Source organism: Acipenser ruthenus, chromosome 4 (assembly GCF_902713425.1).
Source record: "Acipenser ruthenus chromosome 4, fAciRut3.2 maternal haplotype, whole genome shotgun sequence".
Classification (NCBI taxonomy): domain Eukaryota; kingdom Metazoa; phylum Chordata; class Actinopteri; order Acipenseriformes; family Acipenseridae; genus Acipenser; species Acipenser ruthenus.
In genome coordinates, this window is record NC_081192.1 from 87,044,815 (window position 1) to 87,062,447 (window position 17,633).

At 40.4% G+C, this 17,633-nt stretch overlaps 1 protein-coding gene across 1 annotated transcript in view; it reads left to right on the top strand.

The window, feature by feature from the left end:
* Window positions 1-1,474: 1,474 nt before the first annotated feature.
* Window positions 1,475-17,633, top strand: part of ppp1r16a (protein phosphatase 1, regulatory subunit 16A) — a 32,435-nt gene continuing 16,276 nt past the window's right edge. The window contains exons 1-2 of the mRNA XM_033998307.3: window positions 1,475-1,688; window positions 14,138-15,458. Coding sequence (XP_033854198.1) covers window positions 15,221-15,458 — 238 coding nt within the window. The 5' untranslated portion in view covers window positions 1,475-1,688; window positions 14,138-15,220. The remainder of the gene's footprint in view (window positions 1,689-14,137; window positions 15,459-17,633) is intronic.

Here is a 17,633-nt window from a genome sequence, read left to right on the forward strand (position 1 = left end):
GCTGGGGGTGGCCCGTGTGACTGTGTTACTGCTGACATCACAATACTGGGTAAATAGAGTCTGTCAACCCATTGGATGTATGTCACACTTCTTGGTTTTATACATATATATCTAGAGCTATTGTCAGAAGTTTAGCAGCAGCCCCCTATAGAATTAACTCATCGTGCTTCATAAAATCGAATAAAACCTGCTGAATGATGTTATGTTAACACATTGAATTACATACCGCTTTGTAGTTTTCCATACACTTAATGAGTAACTGACAAAAACAAATGTGACATTCGAAATATAACATGAAATACTTTACTACGACTATGGCTTCCGGTAGACTTTTGAGATCACATTTTATAGTTTATTTGATTACATGATGTTAAATAAAACATCTAAATTATGTGCATATAGTTTTTTTTTAATGATGTCTTAATCCTAAAATTCTAGGTGATGCAAACTTTTGGCCATAGCTGTTGAGAACTGCTTATCCACTTTTCATGAACTCATACACCCAAAACTCTGAATAACACCCAAACACCCCCAGGTGTAAAATCCAAGACAGAGACCAGGTTTCTGCATCTGAGAAGAAGACGATGGTCTCAATTCTTCCTCTAGAGATGTTATGTGACAAGTGCTTTAGGGTTGCTTTTTAAATTGTTTTTATGTCTCATGTCTTCTGCTGTCAGTTTTATTTTGGCATTTTATTGTAATGCATTTTGATGGGTTCCAGCATGACTTTTTATTGTGAAGTGTCTCTGGGTCATTCCTGATGAAAGGCACTTATTATTATTATTATTATTATTATTATTATTATTATTAAGTCTGACCTCAATGGCTGTACTGTGAATGGTAGCCTTGGTTTATTGAAACTGTACTGTGTCCTATTATAGCAGAATGAATACATTAATAAATGTGTAGACTTTTGTATTTTGATATATTATTATTTTAAAAAACAAAACCTAAAAGTAGGGATACTTCAGGTCAAATACTCTACAAATACCATCTTTTGTCTTAATCTGAAACCTTGAAATGGTAAAGTGTGTTTTGGAATCACAGTTTAATGTCGAAGCTGTAGCCCTATGCTCACAATAGTTTAGTAATGTATTAGGTTGTGTCAGCGTCATTAATGAATGCAATGAACAATCTTATTGATTATTATTGTTTTTGTAATACTTCTCATATGCCTTGTTTTCTGCCTTCTGCCGTTTTGACAGTTTGTTTATTGTTACATAGATTCGGTTACTGGAACATGTCTAGGTTTATTTTTTATTTTGTATAAAAAGCCTCCACATGTGTCTTGATAACTCTGCCATCTTTCAACTGATTTATTTTTAATATCCGTGTTTAATGTTATTATATACAGCAATTCTAACGGCTTGTTGTAACAGCGTCAGTGAATTGAAGAACACAAACGTCCCGGTTTTTCACTGAAAATTTGATAGTGACTGAGATTTGCCACACCCAATATGGCGGTCGTGCACTGCCACTTACAAATGTCCCTCTGGGAGGCTGGTGCGCTCGCGGTTTGAATTTGCCGGGAATGATCCGGAAGTGAGTGCGGTTGTTATGGAGAAGCATTTCCCCTGGGAGAAAAGAGTGAGGGGAGGGCGAGCGAGAGTGTGAGAGAAGACAGGACGGAGAAACTGGGAAAGAAAGACTGGAAGAGAAGGAACACGTATTGTAAGCTGCATTTCCAGGTAAATAAACTTGTATTTTTATGTTTTTATTGGAGTATAATAGTACTGGTTGGTGTTTTTGTTTTTGCTAGGCGTTAGGTTTTTTTTCCGGGAATAATTAATATTTTGTTAGTCGCACGTAATTTGGATAAAACGCAAATGAATAACACTTTACATTCCCGTTTTAACGACTGCATCTGCAGTTGTGACAGAAGCTGCAAAGCAGAAAAATCGACAATACCAAAAAAAACGTAATGTAGAAATATCAACAGGTGGATGACTGTGTCACGGTGTAGCAAGCCGTTTGTCACGACACAGAAGCAGGAAACCAATGACCATTTCTGCAAAACTACCGCCACCGTTAATTTAAAACCAGGGCCGGTTCTAGGTAGTAACTGGACCCCGTTCTATTTGACGATAATTTGTGGCCGAAGTTACATTTCTTTAGCGATCTGTGTGAACCAATCCAAAATCGCTTCTGTTTATGATCCGTACAGGACGACTTTCCGACACCGTGGACCGTGTAAGATCAAAAGTGTAGCCGTTTTCTTATGTGCAGAATTACAATAGACAGCTTAATGGCTCTTGTATTACTGTAAACAGGTCTTGAGGATGAAAATAGCTCCCACTGTGACAAGCACAGAGCAGGAAGACTGAATGTGAGCTGCTCAAAATGGTACTTTGAGAAATGTCATTAGGGTTCATTCATATTGTACATGGCAGGTGATAACATTAGGCTGTCTGTAGTTCTGTGTACATCAAGCAAAATTGTCATATGCAAATCATTTATTTATTCTGCTATTTGATGTGGTTTTAGATTCCATTCTATAGAATATACGATATAATATATAGATATATGGTTTGTATGTTATTATCTTGTTAGTAGGAGTACCAGTAGGTAAGTATTAACATAAGTGAAGCGGTCCCCCAGTGACTCACCTGGTAAAAGCGCAGGTTCGCGTCCGTAAAAATGTTCTTATTACAACATGTATTATACAGCACAGGGCGCTTTCTGTACAGCCATTTCACACTTCACAAGAGTATAATATTGTTTTTTGAGGATTTGCTGTGTTTGTCTAGTTACTGGAAATGTGGGATCTGATAGCGTTGGTACTTAACAGTGATACTGTGCCCCTCCACATTTTAAACAAAAACTGTTTGACTTTTTTTTTTTTTTTTTTTTTTTTTTTTAGTAGAATCTGCAATTGCATGCATTCTTGTCCCTAAATTGGGTAATTGCCTGTCAAGTGGGCTATGTGTCCAAACCACCATGACTCTTGATTTTTCTTCAATTTTACTGGGCATGGTTGAATTGATAAAAAAAAAAAAAAATCTATTTGTACTAAACTTGAGTAGCCTCACATGACTTCTAGAGCTGTATTAAAACAGATGTTTTTTTACCCGTAGATTACATTCTGAATTTTTGTTGCTTTTCTTGTGTTAATAGTTTAAATGATTAAACATTAGCCAAGCGTTAAACATTTTTTGCCTTAATGTCTAACCACTGTCAGAAATATTTAGGCGAAATATAGTGTTAGCCTTCAATATAATGAAATGTAATTTATTAAGTGATGGAGGGCTTCTCATGATGGCTTTCCTCATTGTTACAAACATTCCTGATAAAGCTGAAACATATTTCATGCTTTTAATGATTTGGAAACTAAAGGGAAATGAACAACCCTATTGTATACAAATGTTTTCTAATGCAGTAAGGAAGGCTAGATTCACTGAGCATTTGAGCTATTGAAAAATCAAATGTTGAAAGTTACAAAAACTTTAAATAAATGACACTGTGCTCATTTAGACGCTCCTAATCCTGTGTGTGTGTGCGTGTGCGTGCTGTGCTATTCAGAAATACAGTCAGGAAACAGAATCACTCTGGGTCCTCTTTTCTGAGACATTTAAACTGAGCTTCCAAGATTCCTTGGACTCGTGGTGTTCGTTATTGATTCCTCTGCTCTGGCCAAAGTCTCAGAAATTCCTTAGGGAGTCATCTTGTGTGGTCACACCCTGCATTCCAGGCTGCACTAAGACGGTCTCAAGTCCTGTTAAATATGCAACAGTGAAGCAAAAATCAGCTTCTACGTGACATGTAGGCCAACTGAACTTACTACTGTAACTTGCAAACATTTTTCCTCACTTTGCTTTCCTTGTCATCGGGCTACATTTTGAGGAAGGGACCTGGGTTCTCCAGAAAGCATGCAGTGTGAAACTTGTCATCTCCGTACCCAGTGGGTCCAGAGATATACCCGAGTATCGGGGGTGATACATACGGTATACCTGTTATTTAGGAGATTAACAGTTTAGAATTTAAATGTTAGCCAAGTGATAAACATACAGGCCAATTAGAGGTGTTACCTTCCCTGTAAGTTTAAGCATTTCAGTGTTTAGTCCTGAAATTTGAATGTATAGGAAACTACTAAGCCTAGTTGAGGGGTTTATTTCTAAAATACTGCACAGATTTAACTGTGTGATTATTGTGGCAAGCATTGTAACAGAAATAAAAATCTTGCTCAGTACAGTATGTCAAGTTAGCCTCGTACTGTAGCAGTTACACGTATATTTTAGATTGGATTGCTGTATCTTGCCAGTTTGTATCTGGTGTCTTACAGCAATGACATAAAGTTATGTATCTTGTGTTGTGTGCTTCTACGTGTTCGGTTACTACCAGTAATCATGTTGTGATTGTATTTATCACACATGATTCTCTGTGTCGGGGTGGTCTGTGTTGTGGTTTAAATGTGTTGGCAAAGAAATGCGTCTGACGTCTGAACTATAAAAAGCGCATTGTTCTGTGCAGGAGAGTGTTTCAATCCTTCCTTTCTGAGATAATTAGATGAGGCACTGGGTTTATGTTATGCCTAATAGATATTTTCTCTGTAATATAGTACTATTTATACACTTGCAGAATGCTAGACTGACCATTGCCTGTACGTTGCACTGCACAGATTCAGTTTAGTTCTTTTAAAGAGCTTCTTTATTTCCTTTGGCACTTTGGCTGTTTGCAACACGCTTCTCCTTTATGATTCTCCAACTCTGCTAACATCTACAGACTTGCTGAGCAATATGTTTCTACGAGAACATTATTGCAGAATACTGCAGTCCTGCATTTTCTTAGGTAGCATTACAGCACTTCCAGGGAAAAGCTGTAAAATATGTTGTATCATAATAGGCCTTAATGTATTATTTTATTAATGTTCTATAGCTAGAATGAAGATTTTTTTTTTTTTAATTTGAAAATGTTTTCCTATTGAGATAAATGGTGTTAATTCTGAATTTGCTGGAACACCGGGGCAGTGCCATATTAAAACAAATATATCTTGTGAATAAAATATACCTGGTACCCCTTCCAAATCCCTATTAAAGAAAGGAGAAACACACTGACACACAATATGTGTTATGTATTTCAGGTTTCATGCATTTCCTTTGTGTGATATCATTGAGATCTACAGTATAAGTTCTCTTATGAACATAATCATTTTGAGCCTGGTATTTTAGCACAGTAAGGCTGTAAAGAATTGACCAATTCACCAACTCTGGATCATCTCCCCACTTTCCAGCTCAGGAGTTCTCAGACTGAATGTGTTCCAGCAATTACTCTTGGAGACTGACTCGTACAGTTTCCAGACATTCTTCTGTTAATAAGCTTGCTTTGGAATACACAGTGGCCTACATTTCAATACTGCTTCCAGCCACTTGACCACAAGTTCAGTGATATTGGAGGGACCGTATGTTAATGGGTCTCCTCCTAGCGGCTGATGAGTTAATAATACTGATGTCAGCAGAAGACCCGTACTTGCCTCTCAACCACAGAGCTTGCTCTTGAGTTGAATGGTAAGGAGTTCTGTGAGGTTAGCCTATCGTGTTCAGCCCTTGCCTTTCCATTCAATTCAGTAGGTTGAGATGCCAAGCCATTGCAGTGGTGCCCTATGGGAAAGATCCCTGACCCCTTTGGTTGAAACAGGCAGTTTCATATCCTTTTTCTTTGCATTATAGCATCTATGCTGGTTTGAGACATGTGACTCTCTCTGAAGTTGCTCTGAATCCTTTATTTATTTTTATTTTAAAACCTGATATCTGGTACAGAAGTCTTGCATTCAGGCAGGGTTGCAGTACCTTGGTCACCTGGAGAGTGAAATTGTCCCCACCCCTTATTTCCTGTCATTAACCAATCAGCAGCTTGCCCTGTTGACTGTCATGCTTTCAGCCAGTAACGTGACCCAGAAGACACTGCTGGGGTGACCTAGGTAGTAATCTAGGTAGGGACCCTCTCTTTCTTTGAATATTTCTGAGAATATTTTCTCTAATAGATGTACATTTCAGCCACATTACCCCGGAGCTCGATCATATTAGAATAAGCTAAGCAAGTTTGTACTTACAGAAAGCAGGAGCAAAACCAATGGCTCTCTAAGGTGTCAGGGCCACTTATCTACAAGAGGTGCTAAACGAGATGTTATGTTTCTTTCAAAACAGCACAATTGAGACCTATACTGGAACTGGATAATACATGGATGTGCATGGCAGAGGCATTTTATGGAACTATTTTGTGAGCTACAATTACTTTAATGAGAGAGAGAGAGAGAGACAGAGAGAAAAAAGATAGCTGGCTCTGTTGACTCAGCTCTGTATTTAGTCTGCTGCCTGATAGCTTTCTAATGGTTTTTCTTTGTTCAAGAATTTGAGTTTATTAGTGCAGTTTATCTCCCCAAGCTTTGTCTGCCTGTGGAACAGTGTTTACATTGCATTCAAATCCACATTGAAAAGCAGCGCTGTACAAGGGCATTCTGATAGGGTTAGAGAGATTGTAGATGACAAAGTAATTCCATAAATCTTGCTCGTTTTGCACGTTGCTACACAGGTGTGAAGTGTGCAGTTGTGAAAAATAGCAAACCTGTCTTTTTATTTTAAAACATGACATCAGGTACTTCTTTAAAAGGTCCCAATGCTTCCACATCAACAATGTGACTACTGCAGGTAACCCCTTCCATTCCCTCAACATTCTCTGTGGAAAGAAGGGTGTCCTACCCTCTAATTTTGGAGGGGTGCAGTTTCTGGCTTTTTTTTTTTTTTAAATGTATTTTTCATAGATCCTATCACGTCACCCAGGTTAATAAAAAGGCTGTGATAAGCTGTGCTATCCAATGTGTTTCAGGTCAGGCAGTAACAGATTAGATTAGAAGCTGAATGAGAAAGTCACTACGTGCCCTCTGTGTGTCATCTACACTTCTACAAAGAGTTGGCAGAGTCAGCCCAATCCATTATTGTAAGCGCAGCACAGAAACCAGGACCAGAGGACTCACAGTTGGGAAATTAAGTGGACTTGCGTAGGGTAGAATACTCTTTTCGCATAGAAGAATCGGTAGAATACTCTTTTCGCATGCCAAGTTTTTAACCTGTAGTACTTTGTATTTAATCACATCCTGATGTAACTATCACTATTTAATCATATCCTGATGTAACTATCACTATTACCTGCTGTATTATTGAATTGTGGTTTGTCAAACTTGTACTTTACTTGAACAAAAGTTATTGTATTTCTTGCTCTTATTGTATTACTTGTATTGTAACGCTTGAAATGTTTTTGCTTACGATTGTAAGTCACCCTGGATAAGATCGTCTGCTAAGAAATAAATAATAATAATAATAATAATAATAATAGAGAGCAATGAGGGGATGGAGTGGGTTACCTAGCCGTGTTGCCGATGCTGAATCATTGGGATCCTTTCAAAACCAACTTGATAATGTTTTGAGTCAACCATCAACTATTGTTCTCAAAATATTCAGTGTTTGAAGAGTCAAGGTTTAACTGCATGTCTTTATTTATCATAGTGCTAAAGCCAGGTCCTGAGGTTATACTCCTGACACTGCTTATTTCTTTACTGCAGTTGTTTTCCAGAACCACACCATGGTAACAGCCACACCCAGACCGTTGATTAAATAAATACACAAGCTGTCATAAAGCAACCATGGATGAGTTATGTTCAGTCACGCCCAAGATACTTCAAGCACTACAATCCACCCTACAGTAGGTGTTGGATGAGAACACTGGAACTTCCTTGAATCCATTACACAGAGTCATTGAGAAGGCAAACCTTTCAAACTAGTAAATATGTCATGTTTGGCCATCATAGATGATGTCGTCAGTCAGGTGGCACTAAAAGGAGCATACATTTAAAATATACTTTACCCTTTCCTTTTATTATCCGAATTATATTGACATTTATAACACCAAATAGTCATCTATAAAAACAGCAATAGTTGTATAATCCAATTACTGAACACCTGAGTCCTGAAAAGGTGTTCCTCCTGTGGACTGTAATAAAGAAGAGCAATGTTATTCATTTTAAGAATGACCATGACTAGGACAAGGCTGTATAAGATGAGAATTTTGCCAATATTGGCAAAATGCAATATTTAATATGAATGCTGTTACACCTTTAGTGGAACTTCAGTACCATAGGGTATATTGGCAGAAAGGAACTTGCTCTTTCTGTTGCTGCATTGTTATTTTTTCTGTGTGTATCAAATCCTATATATGCCCACTTATTCAGTCCTGTTTATTTTAAGATAATTTAATACTACTTTGTATTGTAATGTAATGTAAGTGGCTAATTTAAACAAGATGCAAGTGGAGGAATCTTAGCCCTGCATGGGAGGGGAGGGGAGGGGTGTGTGGTGTGTGGTGTGTGGTGTGTGGTGTGTGGGGGAGGGGGAAGGTGTGGGGGAGGGGGAAGGTGTGGTGTGTGGGGGAGGGGGAAGGTGTGGTGTGTGGGGGAGGGGGAAGGTGTGGTGTGTGGGGGAGGGGGAAGGTGTGGTGTGTGGGGGAGGGTGTGGGGTGGGGTGTGGTGTGTGGGGGAGGGGGTGGGGGTGGGGGTGGGGGTGGGGGAGGGGGTGGCGTGTGGGAGAGGACGTGGTGTGTGGGGGAGGGTGTGGTGTTGGTGGGCGGGGTGTGGGGAGGGGTAGGGGGTTGCCACCTGGGGTGTCGGGGAGGAGGTTTCCACCTGGGGTGTAGGGGTAGGGGGTTGCCACCTGGGGGGTAGGGGTAGGGGTAGGGGTAGGGGGTTGCCACCTAGGGGGTAGGGGTAGGGGTAGGGGTAGGGGGTTGCCACCTAGGGGGTAGGGGTAGGGGTAGGGGGTAGGGGGTTGCCACCTGAGGTAGGGTGGAGTGGTGAGTGTAAGGGGAAAATGGGAGTGATTTTCTGTATTGAATTGTTATGTGGTATTTCTTGTTTCCCAATAAAAAATCAAAAAATCAAAAGGTTCCCTGTGATCTCATCTCACTTTAAGGAAATGTTCCTTTCAGTGCAGTTTGGAACACATACAACTATAATAAGCAATACTTGGGAGTTATTCAAATATAAAAATAGCTTCGGTCTGTTTTTTTTTTTTTTTCACTTTCTCTATAAGCTGAATCCAACTCCTGATGTACATGTGCTTTAGTTTGTTGCATCACAGATAAGAAATTATTGCCTATGACTGCTTTGTGGAATTCTGGTTTTTCTTGACGTTCTTGCAGTTTTGAAACTGCTGAACCCCAGATTTTTAAAGGATTTGTTTAAAACCTGTCAAGTTTCTCCTCATTTGTTACTGTTTTTCTACCAAAATGCACGCAATATCTACAATAGGCTCCATCAAAATCTGCAAAGACAAAATAGGTTTTTTCTTTTGTGTATTTCTTTGATGTACTTTTTTTTTTTTTTAAACAGTACAACATTTTACAGCTATTTTTCCTCTTCTACCCTCTTGTCCCATGATGGCTGACTGAAACACTGCAGCAGCAGGGTGATCCTGGTTTCATACCGTGATGGCTTTTCTTTTTTTGTGGGGAGGGCAACATTCTTTCCCTGCACTACTCTCACTGAAATAAATACATATTATTTTATTATTATTATTTATTTCTTAGCAGACGCCCTTATCCAGGGCGACTTACAATTGTTACAAGATATCACATTATTTTTTACATACAATTACCCATTTATACAGCTGGGTTTTTACTGGAGCAATCTAGGTAAAATACCTTGCTCAAGGGTACAGCAGCAGTGTCGCCCCACCTGGGATTGAACCCACGACCCTCCGGTCAAGAGTCCAGAGCCCTAACCACTACTCCACACTGCTGCCCAGTATAGTGTAAGGTCATTTTATTTCATATTTATTCACAGTCTTTTTGCATACACCCATGCATGATGTGCAGTCTTCATGTGCAGTGCTTCATGAGGTAAGCAACCGCCCTTATCCAGAGCGACTTAGTCATAAACAAAAATACATTTCAAGAATCACAGTACAAGTAATAATACAATTAAGAGCAAGATAAAAAAATACAATGACTTTGGTATAAAAATACAATGACTAGACAATTGTATAGATAATGCAGAAGTTCCCTTCCTATAGAGAATGAACTAATTTTGCTTCATAATGTCGAATGAAACCTGCCTGTTACAATAGGTAGTCCCTTTAGTTTTTCTCCATCCTTTATTCTAATTATGCCAGAGTGACTATAGTGACTTCCAAAGCGTTCTCGAAGAGGCTTTCCTTCAGGTTTCCCACTAAAGCATACTGTAAGAGTTGACTGATCTTTAGATCGCTGTATAGAACTCCTTGCTAAGATGTTCCTGCCGGCTGTGTGCTGCAGTGCACTGTCTCTCTGCCCTGTGTGTGGCGCTCACGATGAGCAGTGTGCTGCAGTGCACTGTATCTCTGCCCTGTGTGTGGCACTCACGATGAGCAGTATGCTGCAGTGCACTGTCTCTCTGCCCTGTGTGTGGCGCTCACGATGAGCAGTGTGCTGCAGTGCACTGTCTCTCTGCCCTGTGTGTGGCGCTCACGATGAGCAGTGTGCTGCAGTGCACTGTATCTCTGCCCTGTGTGTGGCGCTCACGATGAACAGTATGCTGCAGTGCACTGTATCTCTGCCCTGTGTGTGGCGCTCACGATGAGCGGTGTGCTGCAGTGCACTGTATCTCTGCCCTGTGTGTGGCGCTCACGATGAGCGGTGTGCTGCAGTGCACTGTATCTCTGCCCTGTGTGTGGCGCTCACGATGAGCAGTGTGCTGCAGTGCACTGTATCTCTGCCCTGTGTGTGGCGCTCACGATGAGCAGTGTGCTGCAGTGCACTGTATCTCTGCCCTGTGTGTGGCGCTCACGATGAGCAGTGTGCTGCAGTGCACTGTATCTCTGCCCTGTGTGTGGCGCTCACGATGAGCAGTGTGCTGCAGTGCACTGTATCTCTGCCCTGTGTGTGGCGCTCACGATGAGCAGTGTGCTGCAGTGCACTGTATCTCTGCCCTGTGTGTGGCGCTCACGATGAGCAGTGTGCTGCAGTGCACTGTATCTCTGCCCTGTGTGTGGCGCTCACGATGAGCAGTGTGCTGCAGTGCACAGTATCTCTGCCCTGTGTGTGGCGCTCACGATGAGCGGTGTGCTGCAGTTTGCTAGGCTGTAGCGGATTAACATGGTCGGTGTGGAGGAGCGGCTCTTTTTATCAGGGGATTACTGCACACAGGCACCTCTTGTTTCTTTTTTTAAAGGAGGATTACAAAACGGGAATTAAAAGCACAAAAGATATTCCAGGCAAGTGGTTTACTGGAAATTTTGCTTTCTGGGACAGTTACTGTACATGTTACAGTACGTTGTAACTGAACCAGGGATGGGCATGAACATCTTTTAATATTTACAAAATCTATTTACAATTCTTTTTTAGAATGTGAATATTTTAAATATAAAAAGAGTAGGGCTTTTATACCAGTTTGATAGCTAGTAGCGGTAAAGATGGCTACAGAGAGACAATTTCCATCCTTATAGTGCCCAATTTTAATAAGGGTTATATTGTCATTAGAAATTGGTAAACAGTGCCTTGTGTTATTTTAAACACTCAAACTCTGATTTTACAGATTTCTTTACCTTTTCAATATTGTGCTTTTCCATCCGTTTTGCTGTGTCAGAGTTAGACATGCTATCTGAGTGTTCTTCTGTGTGTGGAGTGTCCTGATGGATGTTTCTAATGTCTGTTGCACTGAGTAGTTTTTAAATTTCACTATTTATAAAGCCTTTGGTGTCGTGAACACAGACAGAAATACCTGTCTTGTGTTACTCTGTACTCCTCTTTAACAGAGCTGCATTCATGTCTCAATCTGATTTGCAAAAGCTGGATGCTAATATTTGCCAGTTTAAGAACATAAGAAGAACATAAGAAAGTTTACAAACGAGAGGAGGCCATTCAGCCCATCTTGCTCGTTTGGTTGTTAGTAGCTTATTGATCCCAGAATCTCATCAAGCAGCTTCTTGAAGGATCCCAGGGTGTCAGCTTCAACAACATTACGGGGGAGTTGGTTCCAGACCCTCACAATTCTCTGTGTAAAAAAGTACCTCCTATTTTCAGTTCTGAATGCCCCTTTATCTAATCTCCACTTGTGACCCCTGGTCCTTGTTTCTTTTTTCAGGTCGACATTGTCTATACCTTTTAGGATTTTGAATGTTTGAATCAGATCGCCGCGTAGTCTTCTTTGTTCAAGACTGAATAGATTCAATTCTTTTAGCCTGTCTGCATACGACATGCCTTTTAAACCCGGGATAATTCTGGTTGCTCTTCTTTGCACTCTTTCTAGAGCAGCAATATCCTTTTTGTAATGAGGTGACCAGAACTGAACACAATATTCTAGGTGAGGTCTTACTAATGCATTGTAGAGTTTTAATATTACTTCCCTTGATTTAAATTCAAAACTTCTCACAATATATCCGAGCATCTTGTTGGCCTTTTTTATAGCTTCCCCACATTGTCTAGATGATGACATTTCTGAGTCAACATAAACTCCTAGGTCTTTTTCAAAGTTCCCTTCTTCAATTTCAGTATCGCCCATATGATATTTATAATGCACATTTTTATTGCCTGTATGCAATACTTTACATTTTTCTCTATTAAATTTCATTTGCCATGTGTCTGCCCAGTTCTGAATGCTGTCTAGATCATTTTGAATGACCTTTGCTGCTTCAACAGTGTTTGCCACTCCTCCGATTTTTGTGTCGTCTGCAAATTTAACAAGATTGCTTACTATACCAGAATCTAAATCATTAATGTAGATTAGGAATAGCAGAGGACCTAATACTGATCCCTGTGGTACACCACTGGTTACCTCACTCCATTTTGAGGTTTCTCCTCTAATCAGTACTTTCTGTTTTCTACCTGTGAACCACTCCCTAATCCATGTGCATGCATTTCCTTGAATCCCTACTGCGTTCAGTTTGAGAATTAATCTTTTATGCGGGACTTTGTCAAAAGCTTTCTGGAAATCTAAATAAACCATGTCGTATGCTTTGCAGTTATCCATTTTCAATGTTGCATCCTCAAAAAAGTCAAATAGTTTAGTTAGACACGATCTCCCTTTCCTAAAACCATGCTGGCTGTCTCCCAGGATATTGTTACCATATAGGTAATTTTCCATTTTGGATCTTATTATAGTTTCCATATAATAGAAGTCCGGCTTATTGGTCTGTAGTTACCTGGTTCGGTTTTGTTTCCCTTTTTGTGGATCGGTATTACGTTTGCTATTTTCTAGTCTGTCGGTACAACCCCTGTGTCAAGAGACTGTTGCATGATCTTGGTTAGCGGTTTGTAAATAACTTCTTTCATTTCTTTGAGTACTATTGAGAGGAGCTCATCTGGCCCAGGGGATTTGTTTATTTTAAGAGCTCCTAGTCGCTTTAACACTTCTGCCTCTGTTATGCTAAAGTTATTTAAAATTTGATAGGAACAGGTCGACATGTCAGGCATGTTGTCCGTGTCCTCCTTTTGTAAAAACCTGTGAAAAGTAATCATTTAATATATTTGCTATTTTTTTTTCTTCATCTATGATTTTGCCATTTGTGTCTCTTAGACATTTAACCTCCTCTTTGAATGTTCTCTTGCTGTTATAAAATTGGAAAAATATTTTGGAATTGGTTTTAGCCCCCTTAGCAATATTGATTTCTATCTCTCTCTTGGCCTTTCTAACTTCCTTTTTGACTTCTGTTTGCAGTTCCAAGTACTCTTTCTGTGTGCTTTGTTTTTGGTCCCTTTTAAACGCTCTGTAAAGTGCCTTTTTTCGCTGAATATTTTAATTGATCTATTAAACCATTTTGGCCATTTTGTTTTAGATTTAGATTTGTCTACTTTTGGGATGCAATTGTTTTGTGCCTCTAGTACTACATTTTTAAAAAACAGCCATCCTTTTTCTGTGGATGTTTTCTCTATTTTACTCCAATCTACTTCTGTTAGTCTCTGTTTCATACCTTCATAGTTTGCTTTTCTAAAATTGTAAACTTTAGTTTCTTTTTGTTTGGGGAGTGATAAAACTTGTGCAATATCTTCTGTTTATTCTCTCTCTCTCTCCTCTCTCTCTCTCTCTCTCTCTCTCTCTCTCTCTCTCTCTCTCTCTCTCTCTCTCTCTCTCTCTCTCTCTCTCTCTCTCTCTCTCTCTCTCTCTCTCTCTCTCTCTCAGGGTGGATACTGGTGGAATTTGACCTGGAGAGAGGACAAGTCTTCATGAGCAGAGAATTTGAAGAAGTGTGTGGGATTGAACTAACTTGCATGCAGGTCAGAAGAGAGCAGAGCACAGCAGCACACGTACTTCCTCTTCAACTGGACATTCAAGCTCAAGACATCCATCCAGCTGGTCCACTTGAGATATAACCACTCTTCTACTCAAACCAGGAAGCACAAACTTCCTTGTCTAAACTTACCAGCTGGTTTCTGTCATATGGTTTTTGAAACTGCAGTCACTAGAAATAATAGCAGCCCGGTTTGGCCAAGCTTCAAACTCCCTCCCTTCAATGTGGGGGAGGTTTCCTCTGTCTGTAGCCAAGCTAAGCAGTGATACAGTGCAGTTCAGCATTCTTGCTCTGCTCTGCTCCAGACAATCCGTGCTTGGAGATGATGCTCAGGATACCTTATGGCTGGCCCAGCATTTAAGGAGGATTTTAATAGAGGAATAACAACTTAACACACTTTTTTATTTTTTGTTTTATTTAATGTATTTATTCAATTTTTGATCCGCATTCTGACATTTTAATATATATTCCGATAACTGGATGCTCAGCACAGCGGATGCATGTTTTGATTTCTTTAGAGAAACAAACAATGAGGTGAATTGCGCTGGAGTGGACCTCAACAGTTATCCCAAGAACTGTGTGTCCGAGACTCTGAATTCTGTGCAAATATATACTGTATATAAAGTGACAAAATTGGCACTTGGCAATTACACAAGCTCACCAGGAGGAGGCAGTCTTAAGAGTTTCATTTTTTTGATTTAAGGCATTGAGGTCAGCTGTCGGTATACCTCCCTTTGTTGGAATTTATATTTGGTTCCCGGATCTCCGCCGCGCTCTGAATATCTGAATAGCATAAATGATTATTTAAACCCTTTATTCCCCTGCTTACATTATTGAGTGCCTACACTGAACACATAGAGAAGTTCCTGCTGGTTAAATCATGACTCCTGCCTGTAGATGTGGGCCAGTTTCAGACAGGTTTGCCGTGTGAGGGATGTGTGTTGCAGAGTGAGACGGGGAGAGAGTCAGACGCCATGACGGAACACGCAGAGCTGTTGGCCGAGATGCCGGCGGTGGGTCGCATGACAACGGCAGAGCGGCTCAAACACGCTCATAAAAGGCGCGCACAGCAGCTGAAGACCTGGGCGCAGATGGAGAAGGAGGCCCCGCACAGGAGCAGAGGGGGGCAAGGCGGCAAGGAGGGGCGTCGCATCACCTTCCCAAACAATGTGACCCTGCTGGAAGCTGCAGCCAGGAACGACCTCGAGGAGGGTGAGTGCGATAATGGAGCCTATTACTAGGGCCTGGACTAACATGGGGCTATCCCATTCAAAAATATTCTGTCAATTTAAAAAGAAAATTTCAACAGATGAAACAGAGACTCCCATTTCATATATCCATTACTGGTTTTACTAGAAGTGTAATAAGACGTAGCTGAGCTTTACACACTGTGGCTAATCAAGCTTGTATTAAAACCTGGAATAGCTCAAACTAATATGCAATGGGAGTCTTATTTCCATCCCTGCCTTTTCATTTTGAATTGGCTGAGAAGTCTAATTCATACCATTTGACCGTAAAATAAATACGAACATATTTGAATATTTGTCCCGGCTCTTACATTTACTCTTTAACCCAACACTGTCTAAAACAGAGTTAGAAACTCAAATTAGCCCTGCTGCATCCAGTCCTGGGGTTCAGAACTTCACACAATGAAGTCTATTATTGAAATGATCAGGAGGCAGGAGTTTGAGCAGGGTTAGAAACTCACACTAGCCCTGCTGCACCATATTGGGTTTCAGAACTCCCCTCAGTGAGCAAACAAACCTCTTGTTAGAAAGGTGTTCCTCCCCTATAGTTGCATGAACATGCTCTGGTTCCCAAACTGGTCTGCAGCCCAAAGGTGGGCCGCGACACAGTCCCGGGTGGGCCGCGGGAGCAATGACTATTTTTTTTTCTATTAATAGAGAAAAGCAGGTGCTGGCATCAGCTGTAACTGTAGAAAAATAGTGTAGCAAGGCAGTATTGGTGGACTGTCAATCAAAGCAGAAATTCACAAATCAGAGCTAACAGATTTTTTTTATTTTCACTTAGTGCATATTCTGTGTGATTTCCATCTTTCACAATATTTATTCAAATGAATAAAGGATAGTTTAGGTTTATTGGTAATGTTACAGGTTTAAACATATCAAATGTTTTTAATTTTACATTTTGCCAAGGAGTGCTAATAGTGGGCTGCAGTGCGTAATGCAGCTGAACAGGTGGGCCTCGGGTAAACGGTTTGGGAACCTCTTCTCTGTGTGACTGTAGTACAAGGTCACGTGGCTTTTCTTGGCTCAAGAAGCACAGAAACCTAGGCAAAACAGTAAGGCCTACTAAATTAATACATCTGATAATATTGAAGCAACAAAACCTTTAAGAAAAGTGAGGTGGGTGTTTTGCCGTCCATGTACAAAGTCTTGTACAATCTAATACAGGGTGTACTGTTCTGTACTTGGAACATTTAAATGAACACAACAGCGTACTCAATTGAAGATGTATGTTTTGTTCAAATTCAAGGTGGTTTCTGTTTAAATGTATTTTGCTCTGAATGCTCCTGTTCAAATCTCTCCCTCCCTCCCTTCTTCCTTCCTTCTTTCCTTATCAGCCTCCTGCCAACATCCGGTGTTTTCATTATGCTGAAACAGTGTTATTTTGGGGGCTAAAGGCTGAACAGCGGTCGAAGGACAGACTGGTTAGGAGATTCAAATACTTCTTCTCCGTGCTGTGCATGGAGCTGCAGTTTGTGTGCGTGGAGGGGGCGGGGCGGTGGGGGTTGGGGTTGCTGTTGCCAGCGTTTTATTTTGTTGTAATGTTTTACATACTGTACAAGTTATTTAAAGTAATTGCAGCTAAAGAAAATAATTCCTTAAATCTTAGCCATATTGCACATCTGTTAGCTACGTACATCTCAAATGTTAGCACACGTGTATTTTCATTTTAAAATGTGATATCTGGTACTACTTTAGGTCAAAGGAAACTCTCAGTTTCTATGCCTAATTCTTGTGTTGTCAGTTTGCTCTTCTACTCCCTGGGTCATTTCACCTCAGCAGTTTATTCCAGATGGTATCATACCTCAAAATATAACACCGTGACATCCCAAACCATGATGTGCCACTTGCTTTGCTATACTACATAACCTGTCTCATGCTGAGAGTTTAAAAATAATAACTGACTTGATTCCCTAGCGATTATTTCCAACCACAGTCATTGTAAGGGGTGTGTTTATTTTGGGTCTACAAAGCAAGCTGGTATGCACAGAGAATACTGTACATGTGAGGCCCACTCTACCCCATTTGTATTTGTGTTTGTGAAGAAGCAGAAATCTGTGTCTTCAGTGGGAGAAATTGGCTGTCAAGATGGCATATTGATAGATTTATCAAATCATAAAGCAACAAGGAAGCAATGTGT